This window comes from Phaenicophaeus curvirostris, chromosome 1 (genome assembly GCF_032191515.1).
Source record: "Phaenicophaeus curvirostris isolate KB17595 chromosome 1, BPBGC_Pcur_1.0, whole genome shotgun sequence".
NCBI lineage: Eukaryota > Metazoa > Chordata > Aves > Cuculiformes > Cuculidae > Phaenicophaeus > Phaenicophaeus curvirostris.
In genome coordinates, this window is record NC_091392.1 from 145,332,078 (window position 1) to 145,351,324 (window position 19,247).

Genomic DNA, 19,247 nt, shown 5'->3' on the forward strand with positions numbered 1-19,247 from the left:
GGAAAAAGAATAGTTGTTGCAGAGACTTTCTTACCCTAAGCAGATGAACGCTGTTGATTAGAATGAATCAGTTTAGCTTCTTGTGGGTGCTTTTTACTGCTGGCTTCTGTGACACAGAAAACGAGATCTGTTGTTAAACATATGCCAAATATCACCGTGTATGAATTGTGATCACTCTGACCACGTGGCATTTTATGATACAGGGGTAAAGTAGCACATTTGAACATATATCCATTTCCCTCAAAATGTCAGTATCCAGCAGATGGCACCATAGTTCAACTTTTGCTATGGGATAAATTCTATCCTTATACTAAAATTTTGTGTGCTCCAGATGATCAATGCTTTTCCAAGATACTGAGAAAGATTTGACATCAGGAAATTAAGAAGATTAAATTGTTTCACTTAATCTGCATTCTTTGTATAATTTAATGCACTCCACTGTGGATGAGTATAAGAAATGTATGCACTGAAACTTAAACTACATTTTTTTTTTATAGAAAGGAATGGGAGTAGTTGCTCTCATGAAAGTAATTGCTCTTATTCAGACAAATTGGCCCTTGATGCCTTTAACAGAGGTTTCCCCGATGTTGAAACCAACATTGCCTCAAACTGTGCAAGCTTATAGTTTCTTCCTCCTTAAGTAAAATATTAGAAAGGCTTTATATTTTTCTTCAACATATGAGTTGTAGTTAGTCTTTTTCTTCACTCAAAACAAATTGTTAATTGTTAAGGAATAAAAACTGGCACAGAATGTCTTTAAATAAAGATAGAATTTAATATTTTTGGCCCTTTAGATTTTAAATATATATCTGCAACAGTAAGTATCAGGATAGTCATTCATATATTGCTAAATGGAACTGTGATTTTAGAAGTTTTATTTTCTGTATTCTGGTATCTTTCAGTGGATTACTTGGCTCAGGCGTTTGATTCCCTTCGCGTAGACTTGAAGACAGATGAAGGGAAAGCCTTGTTTTTGGAATACCAATGTATGCCTGTCATATTAAGTCACTTAAAAGTGTCCAGTAGAGGTCTGCTTTCCAGTGCTCTTGATGGATTACTTCAGATGACCATGGAATCTGGTAAATTCGGGTAATTAAAAAAAAAAAAGATAATGATGATAACAGGTGAGGCAAGATTCTACACAAAGTAAAAATAGCTTGATTCTTTTGTATAAATAATCTAGTCTAGTATTAGCATTCATTTATAACATATACATTCATTAGAGACATAAAATGTATTTCTGAACAGTCTGTCTCTTTCTGAATTGTCTTGTTTCTTCTTCTTCCTCTCATCATCTATGCTTTATATTTTGTCTGGGTTGCTTTCTTATGTATTGGCTTGAATGTTTTCGTTGCTGTTTTTGGTTTGGCTTTTCAGTTTATTCCACTGTTTTACCTTGCTGATGTTTTTCTTTGAAGTAAGGCTGTGCCAGGGAGGCCGTATAATGAAAACCTGCCAGTAGGTGGAGATAAAAAATGGGCTTTATTTAAGTTCTTTTTCTAGTTTGAATGAATAGCTCATATTCAGTAATTTTTCAGTTTTGAATGATTGGAAATGGCATTTCTAGAAGAGATAGATGGTTGTGGTTTGCTGAATTTTACTATGCTGTTTCCTTATAAAAGGGTTAATAATGTTTTTTGTCACAGTAGTTTTTTATGTGGTACAGGCTAAAAATCAGTTGTTAACCAACTGGATGAAGTAAGTGATGCATTCTGCTGCCATGTTGAATAAACCTTATGGATTTTTTTTTTTTTAAAAAAAAAGATAAAAAACCTCACTGTCTTTTTAGAACAGATGAGGGGAAAAGGCTGCTGCTGGTTTTACAATGTATATTGTTATTTTGGGAGTAGTTTGTTACGATGCGTTGTAGTGGTAAAAATAGAAAGCATGTTTGAGTTGAGATAGAACAGCATTGATTTAAAAGCCATTTTGTAGCAAGAGAAGTGGCAGAAAATTTAACTAAAGTTTTGTTCTTCCTTGTAGACTTTTTTTTGACTGTATATTTACTGTAGTCTTACACCAAAGTTTTCTTCCTAATAGCCATAACTATGATTTGTAAAGTGATTGGGAAAGAGGTAGTCGTATGTGCAAAAGTAGCCTAAGCAAGGTGGGTGGTATCTGATTTTACTTTGGGTAATGCTGGTAACAATACATCTTCTGATACCTAGCAGGAGTCATTCTTCTCAGAGAAGATATATATGTGTGAAATCAAGGAAGAAGAAGTAGTATTTAATTGAATTGACGTTTGATAGAGAATTACGCTGTCAGCAACTGGAAATAAAGCCTTTTGCAAAGCCTTTCTCTTTGGTAGAATAAATTGCCAGTACTCAAGTTATAGGCATGTTCTGCTCTTTTCCAGTACATAGTGTTTTGCAAGGGATTGTTAACAATGAGAAGTAGTATTGTTGATGGGAAATTTTATTTTCATTCCTTTGTAAGTTTCCTATTAAGGGTCATTAAAAGACAAACTAGAAGAAAGCAGAGAATTTTCATTGGGTTCTCTGTTAGATTAAAACAGGAATTTATGCTCAGTTTTAAAGCTGCGTTGGTGTGCAGCCTTAACTATGAAGTCATAAGTAGCTGGCTGTATATTAAAATATGGAATTATATTATCTGAAAAGACAGCATCTGACCAGTAGGAGGTGAAGTCTAGATTTTGGGTTTTGGTAAGATATGGAATCCTAGGCTTTCTTTGAACTCACTGCAATAATTTTCTGACTCTGTATGTGTATTCCAGTATTTTTGTTCAAAGTTATTACGTTTAGAGTTGAATTGATTAGAAATAAAGCTGGAAAAAAAAACAGTGTTTCTTTCTTTAACAGATATTCTTTTCTTAATATTTTTCTTTTTTTTTTTTTTTGGTGAAGCATTTTTACGGATTCAAATTTTAGTTGTCCAGGCTTCAAGATGTGAATGGGACATGAAATAGCTTTTATGTTGCCCTACTCATCCCTGTAACTGCATGTACCTTATATTATAATAAGTGATGAATGCTAATGGTACAGCCCACACCTGACTGAGGTCCTCTTGTAGATTCACATTGCATTCTTCATGTTCCATAAATGAAACTTAGATTTCCCTTATAAAAAATTACCTAAAGCTGCATAACAAAAATGTACCTACTGGTCTAAGATGGATATTTCTGTGCTTTGGTAGAAATGATATCAAGGGTGTCTGCAGTACTGCTTAAGCTTGTTAACTGATTTGGTTTTGGTATGCACATTTTCATGTTTTAGATCAGTATCATTCCTTTTGCCTTCTTAGTATATCTGATAGGATGGATCCAGGATCCGTTTTCTTTCATACATTGACAGTGCTGATAAGGCATTCAGTTACAGAAAACATGATGTCAAATTCAACAGCTGAGGGATCGGTATCATCTGTTTTTTATCTATATCGAAGACCTTAATGGAAATTTAATAGTCTGTTGCTGTGCATCTCTACTGGAACACAGCCTTTTACGCGCTCCATCTCCATTTCTGTTCAGGAGTTTCACAACAAGAATCTGGGAGGGTCATGATGCCATCGTTTCAGTGGGAAATGGTGGAGGATTGAGAAGTAACATTCCTGAGTACTTTTTGGTTCTGTCCTGGCCGGCTCAGGATATGCCTTCACACACAATATATGCTACTGTTTTTATTTTTGCCTTCTGTTATCGATGTTTTTTTTCAACAACAAAGGGAAGGATCAGTAGACGGAGGTGGAAGAATAATTAATTCTAGAGTGCTTTAGTTGTCTGAGAAAGCTTGCTAGATCATAAGATGGTCTAGAGGGTGCCTTGAGGGGATTTCAATACCTGAAAAAATGTTTGAAGTTGAAATTCCTCAGTTCCTCCTGGAAACTGTGACCAGTATGTGAAATGTTCTGTATGTTGTCTGGTAGGGTGGAAATAACAATAATGAGGAATTGTTTGGTAATAGAACTTCAGCATCATTTTTCATAGAATCATAGAATAACCAGGTTGGAAGAAACCCACTGGATCATCGAGTCCAACCATTCCTATCAAACACTAAACCATGCCCCTCAGCACCTCGTCCACCCGTGCCTTAAACACCTCCAGGGAAGGTGAATCAACCACCTCCCTGGGTAGGCAAATCAACCACCTCCCTGGGTAGGCTGTTCCAGTGCCCAATGACCCTTTCTGTGAAGAATTTTTTCCTAATGTCCAGCCTAAATCTCCCCTGGCGGAGCTTGAGGCCATTCCCACTTGTCCTGTCCCCTGTCACTTGCAAGAAGAGGCCAGCACCCTCCTCTCTACAACCTCCTTTCAGGTAGTTATAGAGAGCAATGAGGTCTCCCCTCAGCCTCTTCTTCTCCAGGCTAAACAACCCCGGTTCTCTCAGCCGTTCCTCATAAGGCCTGTTCTCTAGCCCCCTCACCAGGTTTGTTGCTCTTCTCTGGACTCTCTCCAGAGCCTCAACATCCTTCTTGTGGTGAGGGACCCAGAACTGAACACAGTATTCGAGGAGCGGTCTCACCAGTGCCGAGTACAGAGAGAGAATAACCTCCCTGGCCCTGCTGGTCACGCCGTTTCTGATAGAGAAACTTTTTGAGGTTTTAAAGATTCTAGGACTCTTCCTAGGGCTTTTTTTTGCATTAGATCAGCATCTCATGGCTACTGTTTGGGAAAAATTAAAGTAATGAGGATCACTTAAAAATAAGCAGTAAACCAGGATTTTTTTGGCAAGATCCACTCTGTCACTCTCAAAATATGTGTTGACGCTCACCACGTGCTTCTGTCGAAGTAAGGCTAATGTTAATAATTGTCTGTTTATAAAAAGACTCCTACAGAGCAATGGGAAAAGTAAAATCTATATGGTGAGAGGCAGCTGATAGCCAAAATCTTTGTGTATCCTGCTGTCTTGTAAGCAGTGTGTCTGCACGTGCTTTTGGGTGTTTGCACAGTGTTTGGGCACATCCATGCCCTTAAGACTGTGGCTGATGAAGATAACTATTAAGATTGGAGTTCAAACCATAAAAGATTCTTCATTTAAAGATCAATACCCCTTTAGTTCAAAGGCTAATGAAACTCTTGGCTCCTGAAGAATTGGAAGCTCCTTTGTGTTATCAGTGAGATTATGCATTCCAGTCTGAAGGAAGAAGCAGATAATGTTTTTTTTTGCCCTGCACAACCCAGTTGTGTGAAGTACAAAGGAAGAACTTCACCAAATGACCCCTACACAACTAGTGGCAGACTTTATTTCAGGAAACCTGACTTGGGATCCCCAGGTCTAACAAGAGCAAGAAAGTATGAGCTGTGAATATTACTGATAGTTTCAGTGAATTTCACTCTAGCATTACCATTCCCATCCGTGACGTTGTGACAAGGTACTGTTGAAGCAATATCTTAGTGTTCGCTTAGATGATGGAACAGTGGAAAATGTTACTTTAGTAATGAGGAATTAGGCATTTCAAAGTAGGACTTCAAAGACAGAAGGGGAATATCAGTTTATTTTGACCCTCTTCGTGTCAAAAGGTCTATCCATTTGCATTCTTAGCGGTTAAACCATTTGTCCTTATTTCCTCATTAGAACCACAAGATGGGCTACCAACTTTCAAGGTGCTCTTTTTAGTTCATCTCTTAGTATTACTTCAGATTCCAGATTGGAACATTTTTGGTCACTACTAAGATCAGGGATTATGCTTTAATCTTTTAGTGAGATCTTATCATATTCCACAGGAATGGTGCCCATCTTGCAGGTCTTGTAAATCAGCTGCCAGCTGATCTTAAAGTATAAATAAAAACATACCTGAGGTTCACATCTTCATGAAAAGTTTATCTGTGTTGACCTGTATTCTGCAAGAGTGTGTATGAACACCAGTGTACCTGTCCAGCCAGGAAACATAGAGGTCTTGACACCACAGGAATTCTGCAAAGAAATGATTAAGGCTTTTAGTATACTTGGGAAACTTATTTGTGTATGTTTCTTGGAACTGAGATGCATCATCATAGCATACAAAGCTCCAGAGCCTATATTATAGGATACAATACAGTCACATTATTTCTTGGAGGGATTTGATTTATGTGTATTTATCGAATTGGGATCTCATATCACACACATATCACCAGACTACATTGTATTTTAGACATCAGAAGTTGGATAGTATTCCAACTGCACAGGCATTTCCCAGACGTCAGTGAGTTTTCATGCCATTGTATAATTCTGAACTGTGGGTCCAGCCAAAAAAAATCTCACCATTGTCCCAATAATTAATGTTCTTGGAACTGTAACAGTATGTCATGGATACAGAAAATGTGTATATGCGCCAATCTTCTTTGCCTCACCTCTTTTACAAAACTGTTAAAAGGAGGAGAGTAAAATGCTATACAGATTGCTGTTCTTCTAATGTACAAAACCAGTCATAGTTGGAACAAAGGCTGACTTTTAAATGTCAGGGGTGAAAAAAGTTGAGGTTAGTTTTGACCAGCTTCTCAGGGTGTAAGAATGAGAGGAGCTGCTAGAGATGTTATGAAGTAATTTCAGAGATTTTGCTTTGTACCAAGAGAACTTCAGTTTCAGCTTATTTTCATGCTGTAACAGACTTCTCCCCTCATCTTTCACTACTTCTGTTCATTACTCTTTTAGTAAGACGAGCTCAATAGCCTAAGCTGAAGTCTGGTTGGTTTAGTCTGCTTCAGTGGGAGCAACTGCTTGCTTCTAAATTCCACAGTTGGGAGACTTAACAGCTTGTTATGAACCTGAAAGTAGAAAATCAATTCAACAGATATTTTACCCCTTTTCTCTTGATACATTCTGCTAATATTTCTGCTTAAAAATGATGGTAATGGTGCATAAAACTGTACATTTCAGCCTGTTCAATCTTCTGTTTTAAATGTGCTTTCCAATAGCTGATACGTGTGAACAGAGCACTGAAGCAGCAGGTTAGCTGATTTTTCACTGTAGCTATCTCACCAGTGCTGGTTTTGTTTCATGGTCTGTTGGAATGAGTGCCAGTTCATGTTCATACTTTCCGATCTCTTACTTGGCTCTCCATACCTATTACCAGGATTTCAAGCCATGTTTGTTTTCTGGAGGATGCTTATCTTCCTTTGTTAAAGATTAACTGATAAAAGCAGAATTAAGGAAGCAAGTCCTGCATTCTTTTTTAACGATGGTGGCATTTTGCTTGAATCTGGGGCTGCAGATGAGTGCCATAAAATTCAACTTGATCCTTCTTTTTGATTTCTAAACTAATGAGTGATCTATAAAGACCTCTTTCTTGTTACCCATTGAGCAAAAAGGGAGGAGTTATATTCCTGCTGATTTGACAGGGAAGAAAGATTTTAATACCAAGGCTTTTGAAGGTTTCCTTACCTTATTTAAGGAAGGTAGGTGACCAAAGCATGATGTATATTTAGTCTCATCTCTGAGCTATGAACTTGTCTGAATGTAGAAGTAAGAACAAAACCTTTTCTTATAGTATTGTCATAGAAAGTAGATTTAGTGTCTTGTTAAACTCTGAATGTGCTTGGTTGAGAGAGTTCCACAAATGCAGTACTCTGAGACCCCCTTGAAATTTTGGGAGCAAAACGTATTAACTGCTAACTACTGATATGTTTCAATTTAATCAAATGGTTTATAATGTACATATTACTTAAAAAAGCTTTTACTGCTTCCCTTTTAAATTGCTATTAAAATTAATGTTTAGTAATTGAAGTAATAGTTACTTTTAATCAACCAGATTGTTACAGTATGACACCAGTGGCTTCCAGGGCATCCTCATACCCTGGAGTTCTCTCCCTATTGACTACAAATGTTTCTTCTCAGCAAACCTTACTTCTAGGACCTTACTTGCAACATGCTGTTCAAGAGAGTTCCTGGATGCTAGACATAAAACTTTTTCTGGAAACAATCTAGTAATAAGTAGCATGACCTCAGCAAGAAAATTTGTTCTGTGAGTGTTGAAGAGCATCACATCATTAGTATTAAATCACCCTGTAGTTGAATACTTGTCATATACAATCATATAGAGTACTGATGTTCCTGTCTTCTTGCTTCTCACGCAGTTACTGTGTTTTTTTTACTGTGCATCGGTTAAAAGGGTTCCAAAGGATGTAGCATGTTTATAGTCACCTAACAAAAATACCATTGTTGAGCTCTAGTCTGATTCATACTTGATTTGACATCTGCTTTTACCAGAGACCTGCCTATCTCAGTTTCACCCTTTTGCACTTTTACAGAAAGACAGTACACGTCTTAAATTCCTCCTGCAACGGTAGCTGACTTCTGCTGTGTAGATTAGTAGGTTCCCCTTTCCCAATCTTATGTTCATTCAAGGAAATAAAAACTCACTTGCTCATTAGACAAAAGGCTGGCCTTTTCTTTAAATAAAGCTTCTATTTACTGTGTCTTCAAGCTAATTCGCATTTTACAGAGAGAATATTCTGCATTAGTGTGTGCTTATTCACAAATTAAGATAAGTGCAGAGTGAAAAAAAAATCTCTAAATGACTCACACTTACTGTAAGTGAAGGCACATTCTGGTAGGGCTTAAGTATGATTTCTTAACTGTATTAACATCACTCAAGATTTCTAGTAACTGCAAAAGTGAGCTGTATTTACACCTTCACTGAGCCTTGCTTCTAATTTTTTTCGTAAGACAGTATTATTGTCATGGATAACTGAGTTTGTATCCAGATTGGCTCATTTTGTAGGGAAATTAACCAAGCCAGTGGAGATAAAAAGATTCAGTTTACAAGTAAATAACCACAGCTTCTTATTATGGAGACAATCTTTTTACGTGGACTGTCTATGTATAATCTCCCTCTTTTCCTTCAAGTTGGAATGCTTCCATAACTAATGCTAGGTATTCCACAATCCACGCTGTTCTACAGGTACCAAAAAATCAATGGTCAGAATCTGTCAAGGAAACCTAAACGCACTCCTTTACCTTTTTCTCTTCAGTCACAGTATTTTGAGACTTTGAAGACCACAGCCAGTGAAGGTATGAAGCGAAAAAATGCCTGTGTGCTTAAACAGATTGAAATATTATCTTTACTAGTAACTGTTTGCAGGATCGAAACTTTTCAAATGAGTTTATTCTGCAGTACCAAAAAGGTAAAAATATCAAGTTTGTGAATACCATACTAAGGTAGGATTCTCCCTCACCTGTGTGAAAGGCAGATGTGAAATTATCCTGAGTTTGAAGCTATAGTGAAAGGAATGATTTACAGCTTATGTGGGATAAACATTGACATACTAACCAATTTAAAAGGAAATCCTCTGTTAGCCTGTCTTACCTTTGTAAATTTTATTTACTCTTCTGAAAACAATGAATAATTATGTTGGATTAGTAGATGGTTTTCGTTTAATATTTTAACCACAGACAGAAATCTCCAGGTCTGTTAAATGCAGTCTGTGCTAACGTTACGACGAACCTGTATACTTGCTAAAAGCAAGCAAGTGCACCAAAAATTCACACACATTTTTGTTAATTAATTGCAACTTTAGTTTGAATACTTTGATTTTGATTAAATACATGTTTACAGGTTTTGAAAATGAATGCAGTAAATGCCGTAATGTAATTTGATTTCTACTGAGGTAATAGTAGCCTTCTCTCTTAGTAAAAAAAGACATACTTTTCATTATTTTTTTCTTGTTTGGCAATAGTTGTGTCATGCTTAGCCATTCTGAATTTTGGACCCCTGTCTCATCCAGTCCAATTATGAAATAAAAGGGACCATTAAATACAAACCGATGTAGAGCCAAGTAGCCACTTTGTAAGTAAAGCTTCAATGTTCATTCAGGATAATACTATATTTTGTATGCAGCCTACCATTTTGAAGGCAGATTAGAATACTAAGTTTTAAAAAGTATCCCTTTTAAGGTCAAGTTAATTTATGAAATCTTTAGAACACTAAAGTTTATTTAAGTGGGATCTTGTTTGCTCGTATTTACTAAACTTGCATTTCTTATAAACGGTTTACATTTTTATAGCTTCCTGTAAAATAGTTTAATTTCAAAAAAACAAAGTGTATGATTTAATTAGAAAAAAATATTTTAAGACACTTTTTTTTTATTTGACTGATAGAACAACTGTACTTATTAGCTGAATTTTCTCTGTAATTTTTGGGTGAATTTAGGGCAATGGCATAGTTGAAATTATTTTATAAAGAAAGGCTTTTTTTGGAACTAGGTAGTACAATTTGTGCAGTTTGAGTAACATCTGTGCATTGTCAGAGCTCAGGCTTTATTTACCTGCTCACTTGCAATCTGATGTTACAGAATTACAGGGCATGTCAGGTTAGGTTTATTTATGCGAAAGCTTCCTTATTTGGGTTTGTCATGTGTTTGAAGTACTGTGCTTAGTTCTGAGCTGGTTGTTACAGGAGTGGAGCTAGGGGAGCAGGGAAAACAAGACAGGCGAGCTCTCATGGAAAAAGTTTTTGGAACAGAAGTTTTTGGAACAAAACTTTTCATACTATCCTTCTTATTACAATGATACTTTCTGACCTCCAAGATATAGCTTTCTTTACTGATCTCGTTTATTTTCCTTGTAGGTTTCTTTTCATTCCAAGCACCTTTTGTGACATAAGTATTCCTACTGATTTTTTAACCGTTTCTATTACAATTTCTTCCGTGGGCGCAGCTTCCAGTTGCTATTTGAGAACGATATTAGTCTCCCCATACAGTCTGTCTCATGTCTGCACGAATGTCTTGCACATCCTAGGAAGCTGAAGAGTAAATTCAGATCATAGTGAGGTCAACACATCGGGTGACCTGTAGACATTGCTGTTGGGGCTCTCTGAACTCAGTCACCCATATAGGCATCTACACGTGAGGTACTTTATTCTGGTTGGAATCTTGCCCTGCCTCCGCTGTGCTTTAACCACTGGCATTTAGCAGCCCTGGTTATTGAGATCAGGAGAAAAAGTTAAATGCAGCAAATGGTTCAAATCTTACAGGTGGCTCTATTGACAATTGATTATTAGCAAGGTGTAAGTGGTATTACTGTTTCCTTTTAAGTTTTTCTGCTGTGGTGCATGGTCAGGTAGCTTTTGCTACTTTTCCCCACTAGTAGACAGTTCTGCGTCACTCACTGTCATTGCTGTCGTGTGTTCTCTGTTCTCCCAGCGGATACTCATGCAATTAGAAACGAGGCAAGCCTGTAATTGTTAATTTGTTAAACGATGAACTTAAAGTTGGTATTCCTGACAGTCTTTATTTTCTGAAGGTGGCATAGCTTTATTGTTATATGGAAAATTCTGCTTTACACCTAGCTAGTGACATTTTACGCTGTGACTGACTGATTACTTTGAAGGTAAATTTCGGATTAATTCTGTCAACAGTGATAAATTGCTCTTTGTTCATTGTAGTCTACCAATCATGTTAAGCTGATGCAACTACAACATACTGCAATTTTTTAAAGATACCAGTGGAGGCTTTTGCAGATTATTTTAAATTGTGCCAAAATCTTGTCAGGATGAATTCCAATTTCGTTTTTATAAAATAGTGGATAAAAGAAAACCTGTGCAGTTCTACACCAAAAAACATTGTAGAAAGTGAAGCTCATATTCTTTCGGTTGATCAGCTAGACATGCATTTAAATTATATGCTTGTTTTGTACATTTTCTGAATAATAACGTATTCCTGCAAAAGCTTATCTGATGTGAGTACGTGAGCCATGTACAGAAAGTCCTTTTAAACATGTGCCTTTATCAGTTTTCAATTAACTTTGCAGACTGTATAGCAATTATTTCCACTCTGGCTTTTCTGTTTTATAGTAAAAAAAAAGAGAGCCCCAACAGCAGTGTCTTAAAAGTGATGCGTGTTGTTTACATTGGTTTGTAAACTTCACAGTTGACACATTCTTACAGCATGTATTGTGTGTATGTGTCTAGATATTTTATTTTTCATAAAATGAAATATTTTTAAGGAATCAGTAAGAACAAGGCAGCAAAGAAATGCCCATGTAGCTGAATATGGTATTTGTTTACCCCTGCAGAAAAGGAATGTAAAGCACTTTATGGCTATTTAAGGATATTTATAGGAATAAATTATAGGACTGTCCTCTTCATCCCAGAAGTCTTGTTACCTTTGGATCTCTCATGAAATAGAGTTCAGCCAAGTCAGAAGTCATGTTAAATAAGTTTCTAAAGCCAATTGTCATTTTAACAGTAATAGAAAGAAGAAAAAAACTTTCTTCTCAATTTAGTTCTCAATTGTCAGTGTTCTCACATTTTTCTTTCACTTTCTGAGAAACATCTTTGGTTAGTAAGAGATACTGTTCAAGTTTTTGTTTTTAAAGCAGATTTCATCTGCAGTGCAGTGTAGATTGATAGGACCATTTCTGTTTCTTGAAGAGACAGTCATTTGTAGCAACATTAGCAAATTGTAGAAGAATTTCTGTAATGTTCTACTTTTTGAGTGATATTGTAATTTGTAGTCCTAGATTTTTCTTCCTTTAGAAAGGTTATCTCTTGCTGCAGTCTGTATAGATTTTTTTACTTCAGACACTCCTCAGTGATAGAAATGTTTTGATACAAAGTAGTCTTAAGATGGTAGGATTGTGTTCATTGGGCTTTGCTTATTTGTTGTTTCTGTTTGTAGTCTTGTGGCCTCTTCTCATGGATTTTAATAAGTTAGACTCACCAGGGCATGATACCATCACACTGGAAGTGAATTGTGGGTTGATTGTTTTTCCTGGTTTGATGCTCTGCTGTAGGAATTTAATAACTTCAAAGTTCAGTCATAGAGAGCAGTGGCTCTACAAAGAGCGCTGAATCTCTGGTCTATGTCAGTTATGTATCACTAAATGTAACACATAGTGTGAACCCATCTAAGGATTTTCTGCTTACTGTAGTTGACCAATAGCCCTGAGTTTTTGATGTCACAATTTCTGAAAAATAATACCTAATGCAGTGAAAGCAGAGCAATATTAAAAGAAATAATAAAAGCGGAAGGCCCTGAGTAACTAATAATATGTCCTGGGGACTGTGTGTGTGCACACCAAGGGCAGAATGTGGTCAATAGTGCCTTCTCTTGTAGGATTCCTGACAAATTTGTTGAGTTCGGTTACTTATTGAGTTGTACCTTAGAACTATTCCCCATTCTCAAGTTAAAAGTTTTCCTTAGAGAATATATTCTTCTATTCTTCTTGTCTCTCTTTTTTTTTTTTTTTGTTTGTGAAATCAGCTTTCTACTTTTCCCTTTTGATATTTGATGAGGAGGAATTTTCAGGTCAGTGCAAACATCTGGCAAATGGTTTCTTTTTATTTTATACAAAAATATATAATATGTTATATATAAAAGTATATAATATATTGTATAAATATATTAACATATTTCTTCAGGATGAACTTTATTTCTCATCTTAAGGATGGATGATCTTTTCATCTTTGCCCTTTTCTTTGTTACTTTTAGAAATTCTCCTGTAACATCCATTCTTTAATTCATTCATTTTTAATGTATTGTGGTATCTGCAGGTTACAGAAATGCAGCCGTAGTTCATTATTCCAGTATCCGTGATGTTTTTCTTGTCTTAGAAGCTGTAAATGGTTCTTAATGCATCACTTCAGTTATAGCATTCTATCATTAATTGAAGACCATAAGCTAAAATAAAATGAGAAAGAGTATCTTTCCTGACAGAGAATAAAAATGTATATGTACTTACCATTTTTTCAGTATGGTTTTTTTTTTGCCGATTACTGCTTACATTTCTACTTTACTTTTGTTATGGTTTTATATTTATTACTGTTACAATATTGAGACAGCAAATTGTAACTGGAAGTGCTACTTAAAGTGAGAGAAGAGTATGCGTAAAACCATATCTGAATTGAACATGGTAGAAAGAATGCAACAAGTATAGAAGGAGGAATAAACAGAAAAATATAAGAACTTATAACCATTTATTGTCTTGCTAATGTATGTCCCTTGGCATAATTATTGGTTTGTGCTGCTTTGGGTAATTAACAGACATTTCAGCTGCACAAACCACAAAATATCTGCCTGCCTTTTCCAGACTTCATAGTATATCAGTTGTCATCTTGCTTTTTATTGCTGCAGGGTTGACCCCTGAGTACCACAGTCTATTGTTCTGCATCTGTATAGTTTCCATCTACACATTCTATTATGTATTTTATGGATTCTGCCTGTTGAATCCACCCTTTTAAGTCAGTTCTTGTGAAAGCACCTCCTCTGAAAAGAGAGGAAAGATTACATGTAGCCATAGGTTCTCTGATCTGTGCTAGGGGCTTTTGCTGTTTCGTGGTTTCTTCATCTGGCAGTGTAAATCAGCAAAGGCCCAGAAAATTTGTTGACTTCACTATATGCTGTAATGCATGATAAGATGGTCTTAGCATTGAAGGGGGAATGACACTGGGTCATTTGTCGACTGGGTATTTGTTGAATATTCAGTATAAAAGCCCAGCTCTGAGAAAGTTAGTTGTTTAGGATCTCAGGCTGACTTTAACTGCCAAGTTGAATTTTTTTTTTAAAGCCTCAACAGTTTTCTGTGGCATTTCTTTTGACTTTATATGAGTAAGCCTCCTAAAGAAATTAAAACCTTGAATTCATTCCAAGGCTAGTTGTTGTATTTAATAAATTGTATGTCCTTGGACCAGGAAAGGGAAAATTTTGACCAAAAGATATCTTCTTTCCTCTTTGAATTGATAGAAGCATCTTAACATCCTATTTATAAATGACAGTGCTCAGCATATATGTGAAGAATTTTTTTAATGTCTGTGCTTATTAGTTTATGCTATAATTTCCATATTGCAGTTTCTTATTAAGTATAACGCATTAAATATTTTTAACATTATTTAGACTTTAGAGTATTTCCCTCACATCTGTATCCTTATAATGCAGATCCCCCATACTATATGAAAGACTATTCATTTTTAATTGAATAATCATTTGTTACTTATTTTATTTATGTTTTTGCTGTAAATTAGTCTGTAATATCTGAATCAATCAAGAATGAGATAACAAGGAAGCAGATTGAACCTTATTCTGAAGTGGTTACATTTTGGGGAACAGAATAGAGGGAAATGTTATACAATGTGACTTAAAAAATAATCTACTATTTTAAGGGAGTTTGTAGGTATTTAATGTTTTTATCCAGCTCTTACTTTTACCTCACAATTATTATTTTGCCTGTCTTGAAACAAAGTGCAGTGACAGTGTTTCGATAATGAAAGGCTGTCAGGTATCACATTAGCTTCTACCCTCTCCATGTGATTTGCAGCAGCTTAAAGTATTTCTTTGTGAGTCTTTTTGCACAGCTTAATGTTCCCCTCACATGATCAAAGGAAAGAACCATGATAAATGAGCACTAAATAAACATGTTCAAGATAGCAATTTTTATTTGAGTTTAAAATGGTTCTGTTTCTTGTTTTCCTTTGTTCTCAAAGGAGTAGGCCTTGTTTTAATGCAAAGGTTGGTAATGCCAGAAGTCTTAGGAACTTGCATTTTTTCAGTTCCTAGTTTTACCTGAGTTTTGCATGACATGTCCAGCATAAACTGAATTATTTTGTTGCTCTAATAATTACACAACGTAAGGCATTTAAAGCCTTCTGAAAGAACCAAGAACTGTTTTACTTTTCTCTGCACCGAGCTCTGTGATGCAGTTTTTGAATTGTTTTCTTTTACAGGTTCCTTACAGTTTTTCCTGGAAGCCTGCAGTAATGAATCTTTCTTCCGTACTTGCTCTGCATTGCTTCGAAGTTCTAAGCTAGATGTCCAGATTTTGGAAAAACTCGGTGTTTTACTGCAAAAACTCTCCAGAATAAAGTAATCCTCTATTACCATTATTCCGTTAGTTATCAGATTAGGAAACTTGGGGAGCTTTATCTTTCTGCCTTATCAAAACAGAGATGAGTCTTTGAAGTTTATTTGCTCCACCAGAGACAACACTAGACTTTCTCAGCTAGCAGTTAAATTTAAACTGTTTGTGCCACAGATGTGTAAGACAAGACACTCAATGCTTCTAAGTCCATCCTAGTTCAATTCATAGGATGCGAACTAAAAAACAAACACCAAACCCAAAAAACTAGCCGAAAGAGGAAATATTCCTCATGTATGCAGATGACAAAAACACTTAGAAGAGAACCCTTCTTTTCTTGTCCCCTGACCTTCAGTTTTGCTGGGGTACTTGGTAGTATCTTCTTTGAAAATGTAGCCTCTTCTTTGACTTGTTTTGTCAATTTTCATTTCCTTCAAAACCAAAATTTAAAGTCTTGAGCTATTTAAGCTCTTTTGGGAATGTTAATCTATATAAAATATATTCCCATTGCTTACTGGTTATTTATTGTAACAGAGGTGTTCATCATATCAGTAGTAATGGGCACCTGAGCTCCATAGGTGCATTACTTAAAGAAACTGTTTCATTTGTACAAGCAGGTATCTAAACTGAATCATTTTTACAATAGAGTTAGTTGTTGACAAAAATGAGGTTTTCAGTTGACTTTATTAGGAAAAAAATTGAATTCTAGGAAAAGAATACATTTTCCTGTAAAATAATCTGATATAAATCGTAACTTAGATAGGAAATACACTAAAAGTAAAATTTGCTTTTAGAAATCGTTATTTTTTTTAATTGTTTCTGGAATCTTATTTCACATTAGTGAAACCTTATTGTAGCCTTTCCTTGAGCTTTCATTATGCTATGTGTAAATACCACTTACTCAAGTGAAATGATAGGCTTTGGTGTTTTATGCCAAGATTTTTTTTGCCATGCCTTGATTAACTTCTGCTTAGAGACATCATATACAGTGTAGAAGAATTATATGGAAGTCCCTATATAATGCATGTTCTTTTTCATTAAAAGAATTATTTTGTGTAGAATCTGTAGTGCTTGGATGAAACCTCTCAATTTTCAGTTGACAATTATTTTATGTAAAATCTTTTGCAGAAGCAATAAGAAGATGTTTGAGTTGTTTAATCTTCACCAAATGATCCAAGAACTGCACAGGACTGCAAACCCAGATGACGCGTTCCTCTGTATAAACCTCAATTCAATTCTGTTGAATTTAGGATTGTCTAGGAGCAACTCTCTTACCTCCAGTCTAAGCACAAGTCCCTAGCGTTATCTTTCAGTCTGTATAATTTATACCAGTTGCCTATGTTACTTGAAATTTGGATTTCTTTTTTAACTGTTTTTTATAAATAAACTCAGCAGAACTTCAGTGCTATGTAAGTTCCTCTGTATCACATGGAATCTCATTTATATTTCCCTCATTCAAAAAAAGGAAAATGAAAAATCACATAATGTGCTAAATGGCTTTATTTGATACTTTTTAAAGAAGTGAAATACTGCTGCTGTTCTGAATGACTCATGCAGTCTTAAGAAATTTGATCCCTTGAGTAAGCAGATCAGAAATACCAACCTTTCCTTACAGGTATGAATATTAGTTAGCTTTGACTCTTCAGAGAGCTTTATAAATTTGTTTGATTTATGGTTGATAAGTAATAGGCAGGTACCTTATCGAATTCTCTTTTGATAATAGTTTTAATCATTAAAACCAGATTTTGATTTAACATAACTAGATGTGTTGAAAGGGAAATTTTGTTGTCATTTTGATTTCAGAATATCTTGATATTTGTTTGATATTTTCCTGTATTTATGTAGCATTTAGTATTTTATCCTGCTTTGTGTGATTTCTAGTGTAACTTTGGGTTGTAATGTCTCCAAAAATGTAAATAAAAACATTTCTTAAAAGGCCTGGCAATGGTGATCCCTAATGTAGATTTTTTATATTTTATTGGTTTTTTTAATATATTTTATATTAATTTGCAATATGATCCTCATTTGGTCTCTTAGTACCTATATTCCTTTTCTGAGTGTGATGACTGTTTTGTCTGCCACAGTTCTGTGTTCAGATGTCCTTACACATAGGAAATAGGATGCTTTTTAAAAATTCAGCTTAAGTCTTCTTTCTCTGATTTATACTCTTTAATTGTAAAATTGAAACTGCATTTAAAATTTAAAGATCTGCTGTATGTCAGCCTTTGATGAACGCTGGCAGTCAGTATAAAACTTCATAGAGGTTTACTTCTCATTTTCATTTTTTTTTTCTTGGTTTTGCTTTGTGTTTCTCACCCGAAGTCTTTGAAGTTGAATTCTAACTGAAAGTATTTCTCCAGCAATTTGACATACATTTCTGACAAGCTTTCCTATGAAGGGAGTCTACACCAGATTTGGCACCAAGTATGTCTGGAGGAGAGAGCAAAGCGGTGTGTACTCTTTGGGCAAGAAACCAGTTCTAAGCAGTTTTTAAACACTACTAGTCATAGCTAAAAGCTTTTGCTGACAACTGATAGTGTTTTGGAATAAGTATTTCTTCATCAGTGGTTTTGGGTTTCTGTCAGATTTACCAGCAGTGCAACAGCTTGTGTATACCTTTGGCTGGAGAAAATATCCTCTTATTTAGGAAGTGTGTTCCCAGTCCTCATGTGTTGCGCTCTCTGTTTGGTCAGTAAAAATACCAGAAAATTAATAACCAGAAAAAAAAACCAAAGAAAGTTGTTAGGTTTCCTTTATCCATGAGAATGCTGATTGTGCTCTTGGCCTTCATCACTGTTAGTTAATCTACTAAACTGCCTTGTGCCAGTTTAACTCAATGTGCTCTAGTAACGGCAAAGGGGATGTGGTTAAAGGTGCAAAGAGCATGGTGTAGCTTTTACTATGAGCCCTTTGTGTTTTATACGCAGTAGCGTTTGCGGTCTGAAAAGATGAATCACTGTTAATTTCAAGGTTTTATGATCTAACACGTTTCTGTTAAAATTAAGAAAAAGGTTTTTTAAAATCTATTAAATATTAATGTAATTAAGTTGTTTGATGAACTGAGGGGGAGAGTAATGATTTTGATGCTTAGTACATTTTAACTGAGCCGCGAAGAAAAATGTGTTCTTGATTCACATATTACAGTAAACAAAAAGTATCAGAAAAAAAGAAATAAGGGAATTATAAGTGAATATAATCTCTTGTCCAGAATAGATACTTCTGTTAAAAAAAAGGTATAGTAAAGTTCCAAGATGTACATTTGATTTTTGACTTAGGATAATTCTTCTTGTGTAAAAAGTGAAAGACTCAAATACACTTCAGCAAAGTCTTATGGAGGCTAGACTTGTGACAGTAGAAGTGAAATTTTTTTAAGCCAGCTGTTGACAGGCATCTTGCAGTAGTTCTTTAGTAGGTTTTCATAAAACTTTCCAGTAAAGATCTTTAAAGAGTATAAAACATACCATTTTTTCCCCCAAAATTTATTACTAATCAATCATGTTAGCGCAGAATTACTTATGAGTTAAG

The 19,247-nt window shown here is 35.4% G+C and overlaps 1 protein-coding gene across 5 annotated transcripts in view; it reads left to right on the top strand.

Moving 5' to 3' along the window:
- CCDC138 (coiled-coil domain containing 138) overlaps positions 1 to 17,681 on the top strand; it is a 35,210-nt gene extending 17,529 nt beyond the window's left edge. For 3 of the 5 annotated variants that reach the window (XM_069877574.1, XM_069877583.1, XM_069877611.1), the window contains 3 exons: positions 903 to 1,079; positions 15,592 to 15,730; positions 16,851 to 17,679. In XM_069877574.1, the coding sequence (XP_069733675.1) occupies positions 903 to 1,079; positions 15,592 to 15,730; positions 16,851 to 17,022 (488 nt within the window). In that variant the 3' untranslated portion in view covers positions 17,023 to 17,679. Of the gene's footprint in view, positions 1 to 902; positions 1,080 to 15,591; positions 15,731 to 16,850 lie in introns of all 5 variants that reach the window. The other 2 variants (XM_069877592.1, XM_069877602.1) reach the window with 2 other exon arrangements.
- The last annotated feature ends 1,566 nt before the right edge of the window (positions 17,682 to 19,247 follow it).